The sequence below is a fragment of the Atta colombica genome, unplaced genomic scaffold (assembly GCF_001594045.1).
Source record: "Atta colombica isolate Treedump-2 unplaced genomic scaffold, Acol1.0 scaffold239, whole genome shotgun sequence".
NCBI classification, from domain to species: Eukaryota; Metazoa; Arthropoda; class Insecta; order Hymenoptera; family Formicidae; genus Atta; species Atta colombica.
The window spans coordinates 724,811-741,473 of NW_017259337.1; the positions used below are offsets into that span (position 1 = coordinate 724,811).

A 16,663-nucleotide genomic window follows, 5' to 3' on the forward strand; every position below is an offset into this window, starting at 1 on the left:
TTCAAATTTATCCTTAGTTGCTAAATTTAAACATAAAGCTTTGTTATAAAAAAATAAAATAAGGCAATTTCTCTTTTTTGTAGAAATATGGATTTAATTATCTGGAATAAGAAGCTAACCAACTGGACGCACACGTACGGCTTTATTCATCGCATCAAGCCATATATTAGGTTAATCTATACAATCGAAGGTCACAGTGGTATCGAGACCCTCGGCAATCGACAAGGCCGTTCTCAGGAATCGACAAAGGTTACAGATCGCTAGAGAACGCAGTCGATGACAGCCTGATCTTGATAGTCTCGAACACGAGATGACTCATTACTGTGAAATGAATCAACTGTGCAATTTATTTATTACATCCTATGTTGGAGAACGAAAGAACTAATAACTTTTAAATTATTAAATATCTTTTAGTGCAACAACAAAAAATAGATTAGATGTTGAATGCAAAAATATTATATAGATACATTTCAAGAATTTTTTAAATATATTTCAAAGAGGAGTTACTTTGAGAAATACGCTCATTAACTATTCTCTTCTACGTTTACAATCGCTACAATAGCGCACAATGTTCTCATAAGACTTCCTTCGTTACAAAATAACATTGCAAGCAAGAAACTGAAGACACACCACAATGTGTTTTAACGATTCTTTCGAAAGCCACATATGTTAGAAAATAGTTGCAGGGACAAAAGAAAGCAGATCCATAAAACAATCTTATGAGCTTTTAAAGTAATCTTAAAATAATCTTCATGTGTACTAAAAAAAAATTATAATTATAAATAATTTCTTGAAAAAGTATTTTAAAAAGAAAATCATATTTTTTTTTATTAACAAATATCAACATAAAAATAATTTTTTTTTACAAAATCTCAATTGTGACTAATAATAATTTCGCGTTATCAGCACTTATTTTAGCTGGAATAAAAAGATAAATCAAGGCGGTAAATAAAAGCACGATTTTAATTATATATTTGAAGGTCGAAATGTCGCGAAGAATTTTGTCGAACACTTTCGCTCTGAATTCCGTAAAACGTCAGCGAACAGACATGTTAAATAAAACATTGTCGGTGCGGAATCTTTTCTTCTTTTTTAAAGTGCGGCACGTTTCGATTTCTAGACGGCGAGGTCACCAATGTCAATTCACGAGACAATGTCGGAATGCGGCTAATAATGAATGCAACGACACCTTATTTATGTATATCGTATGATCGACAAAATACACATACATGCTGTAAGAAACACAACTGTATTGTTAGATAGACATGTATGCCTCTGGTTAGAAATTGATCTCATATTTTACCGTTCATGTTAAATATGTTGCAACGAAGTCTAAAGCCTTATGTCCGCGAAGCTAGAAATCAGTTCGGGATTTCGGACAGAGAAAGAATTAACAAACATTACATTTGAACTATCTAACATCAGTCACATAATCAATGTGTCAGTTGGTCAATTTTTACTTCAGTCAAGATCTCGGATTTCTCTATTGCGGACTTAAGGCTTTATACAGTCTAGAAAAAAATCGCAGTACTAAAGTTAATCATATAAGAGAAGCAAATAGATATGAAGATAAATTAAAGTTTACAAAAACGCATTTCAGATTGCACACAAAATAATTCTAATTTCTATTATAATAAAAATGAAATTTTATGAATAAAGAATGAAATTTTGTACATTATCGTGTGTTGCAAACTCTCTAAATTTGAATCAGTGGATAATCACTGATATCAGTGCAAAGTATGCCACTAGTATTCAGTGAATTAAATATAAGATCCCTAACCTAGCTAATCTTTATTGTGTGATCTACCTTGTAGATCTTGTTTTAGCTTAAATTCAATGAATATGATATTGAAAGATTAATGTGTAAATATCAGTATTTTAGTTATACTCAAACATTTTTCCTTTTTTAATTGAACTTCATTGATTATCAGTGCAAAGTATGCTTGGTAATTAGTGACTATCCACTGATTCTGATTTAGAGAGTATGTATATGGGTTTCCTTTTAATTTGCAAGATTATAATGTACAGAATTGTTCGACTGCACACAAATTCTGATAAGAAATCTGCGTAGGGAGAATTACACTGTAGAACGGTTTATACGGTTTTCTTAATCAAGCACTTTCGCCTGATTTCGGAATGTTTTTAACTGTGTAAGACTCTTGTTTCGTAAGATATCTTATTTATAGTTGCTGTATATACAGTGTCCTGGATTAAGAAGAGAACGGTCAGCGTGCGGCAAAATCGCTTATACATCTTGAGTATGTTTAACGTTTCGTGCGCGTGCGACGGCGCTTTGGAATATGACCTTAATTATGCGCTTAGGTGAAAAGCGATTTAATGCTCCGATACGCATAAAACTTAAGAACCCGATAATTTGATCGCACTCGAGTGCTCTGTTACATTACTCTTTATCGTTGATGACTTACGATAAGATAGAATCAGTGATTTGTTTGCCGCCAAACAACACTCACTACTCATTATATATATATAAAAAAAATAGATATAATTACACAAGCAATTTATTCCTGAAAGATATTCTGCTCTTATTTTTTTTACATAAAATATCGTTGTTAAATATTTATAGCAATTACTAAGAAACCAAGCAAATCATGAGTTGTTGAATAAAATTCATTATAATTAAAGATTCATTAAAAAGAAAGGATTACATCAACAGCGCGGAAATACATTTTCGTCGAAAAGGAAGAATGGCGTTTAAATCGATTCGACTATCGTCAAAAGTGAAAGTTCGGCTACGTGGTGAATTGTCGAGTAAGTGGCAATCGGTGGAACAATGACAACTAATCTCGTGTGCCTTTCTAACGAGTTGAATATTGAACGTTACATGACGAGCACGATGTAAATTACGCTTTATTGAATATTAAACCCAATAGAAATATTTTAAATATTTTAAATATTCAATTGGTAAAAAAATGCTAAGAATATCTGTTAATAAAGAATTTATTAAAATTATTATAGCAAAATTATATAACAAAATTATTGAAATATGCCTTTCATCTTAAATCAATTTAACAAATATAATGTATTTTATATGATTGGTCATAAATTAGAATAATTTATTTTAGAAAAAATATATTATTATAAAAATTTGTTATTTAAAGAAAAAACAAAATGTTGAGATATTATTTATTATCGTCGTATAATTCCTAATATGAAGCACTCAAGCGGGTTATCAAGTCATTAGATGTGATAGGTATATGTTTTATCTGTTTAATTAGAATTCATTACCAAAGTTATCGCACTTATAATGAACGAGATTATTGTTAAATTGTCTCAGGTTCTTCTCGTATCAGTGCAATTTCCGATGATTCTATTCTATATCATGATGGTAATATAGATTAGCATTGATTTATCTGTGGGTAAGCCGCAAAAAAAAAAGAACTATTAAACGTTAAGAATAGCCCCATTTTTCCCGCGTGTTTAAAGAATCGCGTACGGTATGTGTACCTCCTATGTAATCGCTATACTCACGCCTTCGCAATCAACGGTGGGAAACAACCGGATGCCGCGCCGCATCGTTGGAATAGCAGGAATATTTAATGACTGAAAAGCAATGGGTCCAGAAAAGTGAGAAGTCATTTAATCGGATTGCGATCAACTGAATGCAAAGAGCATTATAACTGAAATGATTAACTGAATTGATTAACTTCCAAAACTTGCGCAATAAAGATAAAATTGTAAATAGTTTGAAATACGTTTGAGAATTTTATATGTCGATGTAAATATTTATCGGTGTTTAATATTTATAAACAATAAGATTGGAAACAAGACTGTTTATGTTAAACGTAAACATACATTACTTTAAATACGGAGCTGACTATACATAAACATACATTACTTTAAATACGGAGTTGACTATACGGTCTGAATGTTAAGATGTTAAACTATTATATATATTTACATAAATGAATTAATTTCAAAAATGATAACTGCGTGCCGATTGCCGGACTTTCAACGCAATCAATCTGAAATATTAATAATCCCCCCAAATTTCCCAAATTAATCTTAAAAAACTGTAATAAACTTTTTGCGAAAAATATTCGTATTTAAAGTAATGTGTTTAATATTTATATTCTGTGTAAAGGTGGGTACATAAATGTTATCTTATCTGTACGACATTGGCATTCTGCCACGAATTCTTCAAATCGAATTTCTCGACTAACAGAGAGCAACAGGTCGAGATCGACTCCCTCCCACCTGTTGTGATTGCGCGCGCGCAGCCCACGCAACGGGTAGCTCGTAATTCGTTACAATTTTGCTGCAGGTCGATTATTGCATACACGCGTATATAAAGTTTCGTAAACAATATTATCGTCCTCATATTCATGAATGAAAATCTTTCCTATAAAGATTATTAAAAATCAAGCGAAATCAATTCATTTATATAGAAATGATACAGTCATATCGTACAAATCTTATAATATGATGTTGCACACAGTATATATATTTATTTGTATATTTATTTTTAATTATACAATTAAAATCTATATATGGAATAAATAATATTTCGAGTTTTAGATTTTAAAAATATAATTATAAAAAGTAATACGTCGTGATAATGAAACAATCGTGGTTTATAATAGTCGAAATAAACGTGTCAAAGGAAATTTTTGAATTCCCAATTTTTTCTTTCTTAAGAAAATATATTTTTTCAGAAAATATCTAATAATGAAAAGATATGGAAGCAATATGAGATACTCATACTATAAAATAATAAAGCTGTTTACAAATAAAATAATAAAGCTATTTACAAATAAAAGTTCCTATTAGGCACGAGAGATGAGAGGGGAGACTCTCAAATAGCTGCTCTCCATTTAGGAAATTCATAATCATTACTGATATCCATATAATTTAGATCGCGCATGCTGCATAGAATGGATATAAAAAAGACGAAAAAATTATTTAAGAAACAGAATAAATTTAAGTATCTTTAAGTATTTGTATCTTTTTTACTTATTTAATATCTCTCATACTTACTTTATCACCTACTTTCAAAAATATTGATAAACATTTTGCAATATCACTATCGCTTATAATAATTATAAAAAATATACAAGCATATAAAAATATTGTATATAAATATCTACTGTAAAAGTAAATGAGATGTTAAAAATTTACTGTAAGCATGCACGCGATAAAAAACAATGCTTCTTAAATAAATATCTAAGAAGTAAGCGAAATATTAAAATTACGAATAAAAAGATATCAATTAGGTTTGATTGATTGGATTACATTTGATTAGATCATTAGAAAATAACACAAAAAGAAAAAGAAATAAATCAAAAAGCATTGCTTGCAGAAAAAAGAATCCATCGTGAGGAAGAAACTGACTTTTCCTTCATTAATTTCCTTCTCTTTAATTTTCCCTTGTGCACTTCGGTCTGTTGACCGTGTAACGTTATGTCTCGTCTCAATTCTTCCTCGTATTGCGCCGCTCTTTCATTTCTTTCATCTCGCTTTCCTTCTCTGTTTCTCCAAAGAAAGAGAAACAGCTGCAACCGCAATTTCATGAGACATCGCGAACACGCAGTGGAAATAGGCGTAAACTCGGGCGTAAACAACGATCTGCACGTAAAAAGTGCATAAACCGTACCGTAATTTACAAGTGTTCTAAGTAAGAATAAAAAGTTATCTATTAATTACTTTTCATAATATGCTGTTTTTTTTTTGTCTTAAGTAATACATGAAATAATTAAGACAAGTATTAATTACTAAATTTGCCTCGCTAATTAAACTAAAATAAAAAGAAAATAAATTAAAAATAGAAAAAGCGCGTTCGAATAATTTATTGAAAACCGATAGAATTTAATAATGTAATTTCTAAGTAAAAAGAATAAAGAGAGATTAGTATTTATTATTGGTAATTATATTTCTTATTTTACCATTGTGAGTCACGTTGCGACAAAAAGGCTGCTTTCATTCTCTTTGCGGGAGATACCAAAAATGGATGGATCGTGCAGTAGACACACGCAACGCGCGAGAGGATTTAGAAAACCAACGTGGCGATCATGCGGCACGATACACATCCAAATTTAGGATCCTGACTTCCTCGACCTCTTCTCGAACGTCTGAAGCTCGTTTTCTGGCGGGGAATGCCGCCCACGCGATTAAAAAATGCTGTTAACTCGCCCAACGAGTTTTATTTATCCTCCAGTATTAAATTAGATAAGATATTTTTTAAGCACACCACATACACGTATATATTTATACTTTTACATAATACGTATCTCATTAAGTCAAAAGAATCATAATTGCTTATTATATAATAAAACTTTTATTATAAAACTGCACTCCTTTTACAAAGCAAAATTGAAATTTTAGTAGAAGCTTGTGAATCTCAATCTCATCAGGGTTTGAATAAAACAGAAAATAACGTATTTATATATTTATATATAAGCATCCGGACGAGATACGTCGTAATTGATAAGAAAAAGCTAACAAAATTAATTAATATTCAAATTCCTTCTCAGAGTAAGACGTAATATACAATTTATGACAAAACATTTAATTTTATGAAGAATTCGCAGTAAATACGCAAGATTCCGAAGTTCGCGCACTTGGCTTCAAAGTTTATTTCTAATGCAGCACGATAAACAAATTTTTTAATGTAAAGCTCATCTACGTTTATGAAAAGAAGATTCGGAGCAAAAATGACTAGAGAGGTCAGTCTCCCTCTCTCTCTCTCTCTCTCTCTCCCTATCCTCCTCTCTTTCTTTTCGTCTCTCTATATGCAGAAAGAGATCATGCTTAGTATCGGTCATTCAACGTAAGAATAAACGAGACGAGAAATATCACAGCAAATGGAATTGAAAACGGCTCAGCGAGCGGAACTAAACGAGAACGGTACATCCTGTAATCTGTCTCAGAAAAAGTTTTGGTGTGCTATAATGGTGTGCCAATCTTCTTGACACCTTGACAACGCGAGAAAAAAACCAGACACTAAAGCCACATTAATTGTACATAAAATAATAATTCTTTCCCGTTGTAAAAACAATTCTATGTATTCACGACCTAATAATAGATTTAAGTTTGTATAATAGGAATAATTGATTAATTCTTCAACTCTACAGTTAAATTATTAATTACAATATATAATTTCTCTCATTTAAATCTTTTTAATACTAATTAGTTGAAAATAAAAGAAATTATTTATATAAATTTGATATATATGTACTTCAAAATGCTAAAATAATATCAGAACAGCCTAAGATGGAAATAAAATTTTTATAATTGACTAACTAATTTCAGACTCTAGTCTCTCGTGCGAATAAAGTCGAATAAATTAGCACAACGAATGGAAGTAAATGGGAGTTGCACGCCATGGTCTTTTATAAAAACACTCGCAAGAATTCGCGCTCCGTTCACAATTTTGAACAAAAGTTATAAATCCGAATCATTTCAAGGTTTATCCTGCACAAATGCGGAAGTTGGTATACATAGTGAACGAAGCAAGAGAGTATTTGCTACATTCCGTTTAAACAGCGAAATTAAAATGAAATAAGTTTCAACAAAATTTGTTTTAAATGAAGCCGAAAGAATTCGTAGAAACGAGTGAAGCTAAACGAGAACGAGAACATCTTGTTGCCTAAGAATGGCTAGAAGAATAGTCAATGTACTTTGTATATGCATATAATTTGTATAGATACATAATCGAATACTGTCATACATAATTATACATAGTTGTACATAGATAATAGGTAAAGTTTCCACCAATAATCTCACAAACATCATGTCTTATCTTACATATTGGCATGTAACTACTTTTGACAAATATTCTGAAAATATTTAATCGAAAATATTTAACACAAAATATGACATTATTTTGAGCGACTTAACAGCCACCAATTGATAGCTTTTATTTAAGAATGAGTCTTTGATTGCCCAAAGTAAATTAGACAAAATAAATCTCAAAATTACGTCCTTGTTAAACGTCTTTTATACAAAATATATAAATAAAATAAAATAAAAAAGACAATTAAAATGCCATTTAATTTTTTACTCTTTCTCTTTTTTTGTTATTATTTCCTCTAAAATTGTCGTATTTGCATTTACTTTTTCGTGAACTACGCTAAAGAGCAAAACTGTGCAACTATGTTAGGTCTTCCGCAATCTACATTTATAGATACCAGTTATAACGTTCAGTTGAACCATTGCAATCGGTTCGCGAACGGTACATCCTGCCATGTACTCCCACTCCGTTTCTGCATATCTCGAAAAACGCTGCATACCCGTTGTATGCCGTAAGCGAGCATACAAATCCTACAACGATCGGAAAAGAAAATCCTCGCAAACAATCACGTTGAAACGTTATTATGCGCTAAAATACGTTTAACGAGAACATAATTTTGAGATTTATTTTGTCTAATTTATTTTAGGCAATCAAAGACTCATTCTTAAGTAAAAGCTATCAATTGTTGGCTATTAAATCGCTCAAAATAACTATGTCATATCCATATTTAGCATAAAATTTGACATTATCATTACGATATTCTCATTACCATTTGATTGTATCGTATTTAAATATTATTTATTCGTCTAAATTACAAAATAATCATCTTATTTTATTTATGTTTTTGTAACGATTTAACAGCTCTTTTAGAGCATTACATTCAAGGTCTGGTTTGCTTAACTTGTGGTTGGACATAATTTGATAATAAAAAAATGTATTTTTCTAGCTATGGTTAATGATTAAACTAGTGGTGTTTTGTAAATCACTTTCAAAGATATCACTACAAAACCATTAGTGATTAATAGTTGAAGAAAACAATTTTTATCATCAAGTAAGGTTGAATCAAAACTATAAATTAACCAGATAAGAAAAAATCGGGCTTAAATGTGATAAAAAAAATTTAACATTTTACTTTATTTTCTCGTTTTTATTTCTTTATTTATCACACTTTTAAAAGTTGCTCAAAATATGTATAATTGTCTTATCCATGTTTAACATATTTAACATTATCATTACCATATATCATTGCCATTTGTATTGTATTTAGATATTATTCGATTTGAATTAAAAACAAACACGAATTTATATTTTTGTAACGGTTAATAACAGCTTTTAAAGCGTACAAGTGCATCTAACAGAATTCACTGCAATGTACCAGAATATTCTTCGCATCCTTGTGACATGGTGGGGAACTACATCTCGCAGCCTTTTATGCATCAAGCGACTTCATCCGTTGCGAGAAACGGCGTATGCAACAAGTGGATTTCTCGAGTTCTTTCCAATTTTATTCAATTTTCTTTAAAGCTATTATACGTATATGTATATATTTCTTTATTTTTAGTTGTAGTTTAGAGTTTTAATTAAAACTGAATGAAACTGAACTGAATATCGAAGCGCAACAAATAGACAACTCCGTTTGTGGATCGTTCCACGACGTTAAACACGCGTGCATCACGCACGCACTCACGCACGCACGCACGCACTCACTCACGCACGCATGCACGCACGCACGACAAGGAAGGCCATCGATTGGCAACGACGCGAAGGCCGCCACTGGGCCGAGCCCTACTCAATGGGGCCGAACGAGAACGGTACATCTCTCCCGCTCTCTCCTGGAGAGCGGCACTCCTTTCAGAGCTGAGAAAATTCGAAAAGAATTTTAATTCCTCCCAGGATGAGGATTTTCTCGAATTATCGAGAAGTACTCGCTAGTTACTCCAAACGGACGAAAAATAACCGAGCAAACTCTACGTACCTTGTCGAGACACTTGAGCTCCTCGATCGGATAGACCGTCTTCTCGCATCGGGCGCACGTCTTGCTCATCTTTATCTCCTCTTCCTTCTCGGCTACGGTCCTCTGCCGCCGCTATCCTCTTCTCGCCTCCGCGTTCGCACCGTCACTCACGCAGGCTTACTGATCTGCACGCGGTCTTGGCGTTACTTTACTTACGTTTTTTCGAGACACCGGATTAAGAGCACGCACGCACGCACGCACGACACACGACGCACGCACGCACGCTTGCATGTACGCACACACTAGAGAGACGACGGATCTTGGTACTACACGTGCGTGACGTATATACACTACTAGCGACACATTCGACCGACCGTCGCGTCGTCGTTGCTGGACGACTTGCCTCGGACAGCTGCTGGCGCCAGTTCGCTCGCGAAATCCGGCGGGAAAAACTAACCACCGATGACTCCAATCCGTATATCTTTCCGTGACTGGCGAGTGGCGACGTTGGACGACGTTGGACTCTTGTTCGCGTCCCGTTCTGCGTCCCTGCCTCGTTCTCTCTCCCTCTCTCTATCTATCTTCTCCTAACTTGTGCGAGACTCACGGAAACGGCAGCGAGTAAATCCCCGAACTCACCGCAATCGCACCGAACCGCACTGCCCTCTCGTCCTCGTCTAATCACAAAAAAGAGCCGTCAAATACACCGATGGTAGGACAAACTACGCTAGTCAATGCGATGACTCGCCGCGAACGCGTGTGTCACGTGATACAATCCTGTCACGTGCGATTGACGAATCGCGCGAGCGCGACTTAGAACCGCTACATAATTGAGAAAATTTTATAATCGAAAAAAATTCTATTATTCTTCTATTTTTGTATATAATACTGATTCTATTCAAGCGCAGGAAGAAGCAAAAATTATGTTAATTTTGGCGAGATTTACACCGAAAATGTAATCCTGAAGAACACCAAAGCGATAAAGAAAGAAGAACTTTTAAAAGTATAAAATATTCTTTTCTCCATATTCCCTAGACAGCATAAAATGTTCGTTTATACACTTATTGAAAAAATTAATGTTTCAGAAAGATTGTACTAATAATTAATATTAAATATGAGAAAGTAACAATTAATACGCGTACGTTAATAATATTAGATATCTGATAGTTATATAAATAATTTTTGATTATTTTAATTAACGTTATTAATCTTAAAAATATTTTACCGTATAAAAGAAATAAGCTGTAATAAATGTAATATAAAGTTAAATAGATACGCGTACTACGCTAGTCAACATTAGCGATGTTAAATATCTTCATTTTACGAATTTATGTAATTTATTCTCATTAATGGGCACACCGCATATATGATACAATTGTTCAATAAGTAAAAAATAAATTGTATAATAAATAATTATTGTTGCTCACGACGTACATTATAAAACTGCAGTGTAATGAACTGTTAGATCTACGAGGACGTCGATAATATAGCGTTCTAACATATCGATTTATAAATACACCTATAAATTAATAAGAATAATAAAAAAAATATATAGAAAATAATATTAAAAATATAAAAAATAATATAATATAAAAAAAATTTATTTTTGAGATTTTATTCTATTTATTTCACAAAAAAATAATTTTAAAATACTTTTAAAATACAAATTTTAGTAGTTTGTACTTAACTTTCGCGTCGAAGAGCTAAAACTTGAATCAAAAAGTTGCAGTTAACTGTCGGTAAATACATTTTAATTGTTTGCGAATTATGTCACATTATAAATATATTATTTATACATTAACAACTACAGAGGTTTATACAAGTAATTTACTTATATTTGATTTATTCTTGAAATCACAAAACTAATTTTATTTTAATTTTTACATAGATTTTTATTTTAATTCTAATTTTATTCTATCTAATTTTTAAATGTATTCTATCAAAACTCATTAAAAAAGTTACAGTTTACAGACGTTATCTCTGTAAGAAATATAAATAAAAAAATAACCTTAAATTTAAATATCTGTTATATTAAACAGCGTAATATTATCTTTTTAAATTGTGCTTTGCTTCTATGTTTTCTGACATATTTAAAAAATTACATATAAAACAGGTTTTTGCAGTGTAGTTTAATTTTAATCTCAGTTCAATTAATTTTTTATCTTTTCTAGTTCTAAGAATTAAAAAATGAAGAGAAAGTTGAACTGAAATTAAAATTAATAATTGGTACACAATGATAAAAACGAGTATCAGTTAATACTACAGAATAGATCACATTGTCTATCGACTAGTGCCCTCTATAGATTACAGAACACGGACGAATAATGCAGTATATTTAAGTATGTTTGTAATCACACAATATAAAAGTGTATTGGATAAAAAAAAAACAAAAAACGTTAACTTTTGTAAATAATACACTAAATATACCAAATATATCAAATATTTTGTAAATAATATACCAAATAAAAATCGTTTGCTTCAGTCGATACATTTAAAAATATTTAATAAGGCTTATAGTATAAGTTTTATCAATTTTTACCTTTAAGGAATTGATAGATTACGCTGAAATCCTTATTTGAGAATCCTTGAGCGATGATCGCTGTATAAATCTGATGCGCCAGGGAACCAAGAGGAATTGCAGTTTGCGTTCTAGTCGCGATGGATTGTATCAATCCCAGATCTTTGGCCATCAATGTTGTGCCGAAACCGCCCTATATGTGTATTTACTTGTTATTTACTTTAAAACTAAAAACTAGTATTTAATAGTAATTATTTGTTATATTTATGATATAACATCTTAGGTACAATCTTGATATATCATAAATCAGACAGCCACACACAGATTTACGTTCTTAAAATACTATACTTAAAATGTAATATAAATTCCGGTAAAAAATTTTTTCATGAATGAATATGTATAAATATGTATATACATAATTTTATATGAAATATGTCCATACATATTCATGTATTCTTCTTTCTTTTATAAAAATACTTTTTAGTAATAAAAATAACAATAATAAAATATGAAAACATTAGAAATAAGTAAAAAGAGTAATTTTCATACTATTTATTTTAGAAAAAATCAAGTTTGAAAAAATATAAAAAATTACTTAAATATAATTAAATATAAAATTATGCATAATTGTATGAGCAATTTTTTTAACATTTTCCCAAAGTTGTTTTTCTCTAAAACGAAAATTATCTCTTTAATTATTTTTCACATTACTATTGTTATTTCTATTACATTCTTTCAAGACTGTTCTGAAGAAGTATGTGAAGTATGACGCTAATATGGCTATCTGATTGTGTTCATGACACATAAGATATAAGACAATCTTAAATATAATAGATTTTCTCTATAATAAGCCATTAAGCATAAATTAGAAATCAAAAGCTAAAAATTGATGATTATGATTGATCAATTTTTAGCTTTTGACTTCTGATTTATGATTAATGACTTATTGTAAAAGGTCATAAGAACTGTCTACAAATAGCAATCTATGATTGGCTTATATGCATATGACATCTTAAGATTTATATATGTAAGGCAATCTTAATCTTCCTTCGGCAATGTGAAATTTTCACACTTTGTCCGCAACCTGAGTCTTTGAATTTCTATGTAGTAGTTTTATGTTGTTCTGGACTATATAAAAATCTGAAAAAAATTCTTATATATTTATAATTTTTTAAACTTTAACAAGTTTTTATAATCATAAAAATTTATATTTTAATTATTACAAACAAAAAATCGACTGAACCTTTAAAGTTTGACATTGCCGGTAGAAAGTTAAATATAAAAACCGATATCGATATTCATGTAATTTATTTATATCAATCAGAAAAAAATTAATTACGGATGATAATAAATTTGAATGAATATGAAACAGATGATTAGATCCTCTTACATATATCTATTAAATTATTTGTTTCAAATAAATTGTAACATACATTCCACAATAAGTTGCTTTAAGCCGTAAGGAATTGACCAACACAGTCGAATGTGATAAGAACATGATTGTCAATTTCTTACGACTCTTAAGACTTAAAGCTTATAGATATAATAGATTAGTGTACATACTTTCATTACTGCACATACACGTAACCGTGAGAATTAGCCGATCAGAGCTGAACATTTTTGATAGTTCTTAACTGTGATTGACTAATTCTTATGTACGCTTTACGATTATGGTTACGTAAGTGTATGAGATAGTCCTAATACAACTTATTATAAAAAGTCCGTTAGAATTCTCTGAATAAAGCATATAAGCTAATTTTTTTTAATTTTTTAATTTTATAATCGAAAATTTTGTGTTATAATGTTAATTTATCTTTTCCGATTATGTTAATTCCTCAGGTTCTTGAATTCTGCTTCAGTGAATCTGCAACATAAGAAAAAAGCCGGATCACGCAAAAACATTCTGCACTCAATTACCTCATAATTCTTCGAACTAGGAACATTAGGTAGAATTCCCGGAACTGGATTATACAGATCAGAAGACCAGCATCTGCCTGTGCTAGAGTTTACAACGTTCGCCAATATCTTAGCATCTAAGCCTAGCCTAAAATAAATCACGTACATTAAACTACTGACATAAAAAATTGACATTAAAATATGCATTACGTATATCCTATTTGTTTCTTACCTCTGCCCAAGGTTAAATGCTTCAGCCGTGCCAATCATACCGATGGCTAATAACATATTGTTACACAGCTTAGCCGCCTGTCCCATGCCTACGTCACCGCAATGTACTATTCTAGATCCCAGAGCTTCAAGAATGGGTTTCGCATCATTAAAATCCATTTCCTTGCCGCCTACCATAAATGTCAAAGTGCCATCCTTGGCTGCGTTTACGCCTATTAATTTAATAAACAATTCTTTAATTCTTTATTCTTTAATTCTTAATTCTTTAATTCTTTAATTCTTTAATTCTTACTTTAATTCTTACTTTATTTTATAATTTATTGATAATTTATTCGAGTATAATTTATATCTATATTTAATAAGTCTATTGTAATTCTAAATTTACATTTTAGATTTTTTATGAATGTTAAAACTAACCTCCCGAAACAGGACTATCGATAAATCTCAAATTATGTTCACGAGCCTGCAAGGCAATAAATTGAGACACTGATGGATCTACGGTACTGCTATCGATCAGTAGAACATCCTTTTGTGCTGCACTAAAAAACAAAATACAAATTAGCCAAACATAAATTGCAATTTATTTATTTGACAAATCAATTTTAGACATCACTATTTGAAAAAAGTGCTGACTTCTAAAATTCATTTTTTTACCTAAGCACGCCATTCTTGCCAGTGTAGATATCAAGGACATGCTGATTTGAAGGTAACATTGAGATGATAACATCAGCTTCCTTCGATATTTCAGCCACATTTAACGCACAACTTGCTCCCGCTTCCATTAAATTCGTCATCGCCGAATTATTTATGTCATATACAGTGAGTTTATAATTCTAAGAAAAAAAACTTTTATTAATGAGAATTATTTAGTTGAAAGAGACGATGACTCACTAAATTTAAATTGATTATTACTTTCTTCAGCAAGTTTTTCGCCATGTGACCGCCCATATTACCCAATCCGATGAATCCGATTTTTGAATAACATCTTTCTAAGACCAAACATGTTATGTTAAACACGTATGTCTACTTTGCAGAAAATAAGAAATTTATATATAAATGTGTAAATTATATTTAATTGTCATTTAATTATATTTAATTATTATAATTGCTTATAGTTTATACCGAGCACTTGATATGCATATTAAGTGTCATTTCCATATCAAATCACTTGATGTGCTTGGTATAAACGCTGGCGGATTATTTTGGTCTGATACTTCTGAATTACGAGTATCAGACCTAACTGGTATGCATATCAAATGATATCAAAGAATCTCAGCGTGCTATAAATGCTTAGTTTGTTTTAGATCGTATATTAAAATTCACCACTGCTTTTCAAATTAAAATTAGAATTAGAGGTTTTATATCTTGAAAAATAATGAAGACATCAGGTCACCTAACTTGACCTGTTCTGAAACAAATCAGTATAAATAAGGACGTATCAAATATTTAATCCGCACCAATTTGATACGCGTACTAACGGTATAAAAGGGATCAATAATTTCGCAGTAGTAAGGATAGTCTCATTTTATTTATTTTTCGCAACAATAATTGTAAGATGTATCGTATAAGAATTAGCTAATCAGCTAAAAATTTTTGATAATTTTTTACTATGATTGGCTAACTCTTACGATATATCTTATGATTATGGTTACGGAAAGAATGTATACGATGGTTCTATACAAGACTCGAACTAACGCATATATTATTATTATCTTAAATAAGGATTTCAACATTTCTAATGCTAAGACATTTTAAATGCTAAAATTTTATTCTGATCATTAAATGTCTGTGAAATTTGCAATTACATGGGTTAAATTTAAATGATTATCAAACATGAACTATGCGTCCTTTCTGACTGAAATTTAGCCTGAAGGAGTTCGAAGAGTGGATCTTTCGAGGTGTCGTGTCATCAAATGGATTGTATTTCATGGAAATTTACCAAATGATCCACGTATATTATATTAATATAAAATCACAGGTAAAAATCAGGAAGCTAATTTTAGATCGAGCATCATTTATTTTTAAATTGTGACACAAAATCACATACACATCTTTTGATTTTTAAGAAATTTGTTATATCTAAGGAAATGCCAAAAACAGTTAATTAGATAGTTTAAGGTTGCACAGCTATGAATTATCATCGGTTTATTATCGGAATTATTATCGGTTGTCAAATGCTTTCAAGTTGAAAACATAAAATATTTATGAATTTTTTCAAGAGATATAATTTAATAATATTGAAATTCATCGCGCACATAGTACGGCGCTAATACCCAAATTTATTATAATTATATTTTCTATAAATAAATTTTTACAT

The 16,663-nt window shown here is 30.8% G+C and overlaps 2 protein-coding genes across 3 annotated transcripts in view; both read right to left on the reverse strand.

The window, feature by feature from the left end:
• The window catches only part of LOC108688820 (LIM and SH3 domain protein Lasp), a 26,396-nt gene extending 16,028 nt beyond the window's left edge, over positions 1 to 10,368 (reverse strand). For both annotated transcript variants that reach the window (XM_018195283.1, XM_018195282.1), the window contains exon 1: positions 9,723 to 10,368. In XM_018195283.1, coding sequence (XP_018050772.1) covers positions 9,723 to 9,791 — 69 coding nt within the window. In that variant the 5' untranslated portion in view covers positions 9,792 to 10,368. The remainder of the gene's footprint in view (positions 1 to 9,722) is intronic.
• A 1,810-nt stretch (positions 10,369 to 12,178) lies between these two features.
• Positions 12,179 to 16,663, reverse strand: part of LOC108688821 (3-hydroxyisobutyrate dehydrogenase, mitochondrial) — a 5,234-nt gene continuing 749 nt past the window's right edge. The window contains exons 2-7 of the mRNA XM_018195284.1: positions 15,259 to 15,335; positions 15,001 to 15,179; positions 14,764 to 14,885; positions 14,348 to 14,558; positions 14,137 to 14,263; positions 12,179 to 12,412 (exon numbers count right to left, since the gene is read on the reverse strand). Coding sequence (XP_018050773.1) covers positions 12,230 to 12,412; positions 14,137 to 14,263; positions 14,348 to 14,558; positions 14,764 to 14,885; positions 15,001 to 15,179; positions 15,259 to 15,335 — 899 coding nt within the window. The 3' untranslated portion in view covers positions 12,179 to 12,229. The remainder of the gene's footprint in view (positions 12,413 to 14,136; positions 14,264 to 14,347; positions 14,559 to 14,763; positions 14,886 to 15,000; positions 15,180 to 15,258; positions 15,336 to 16,663) is intronic.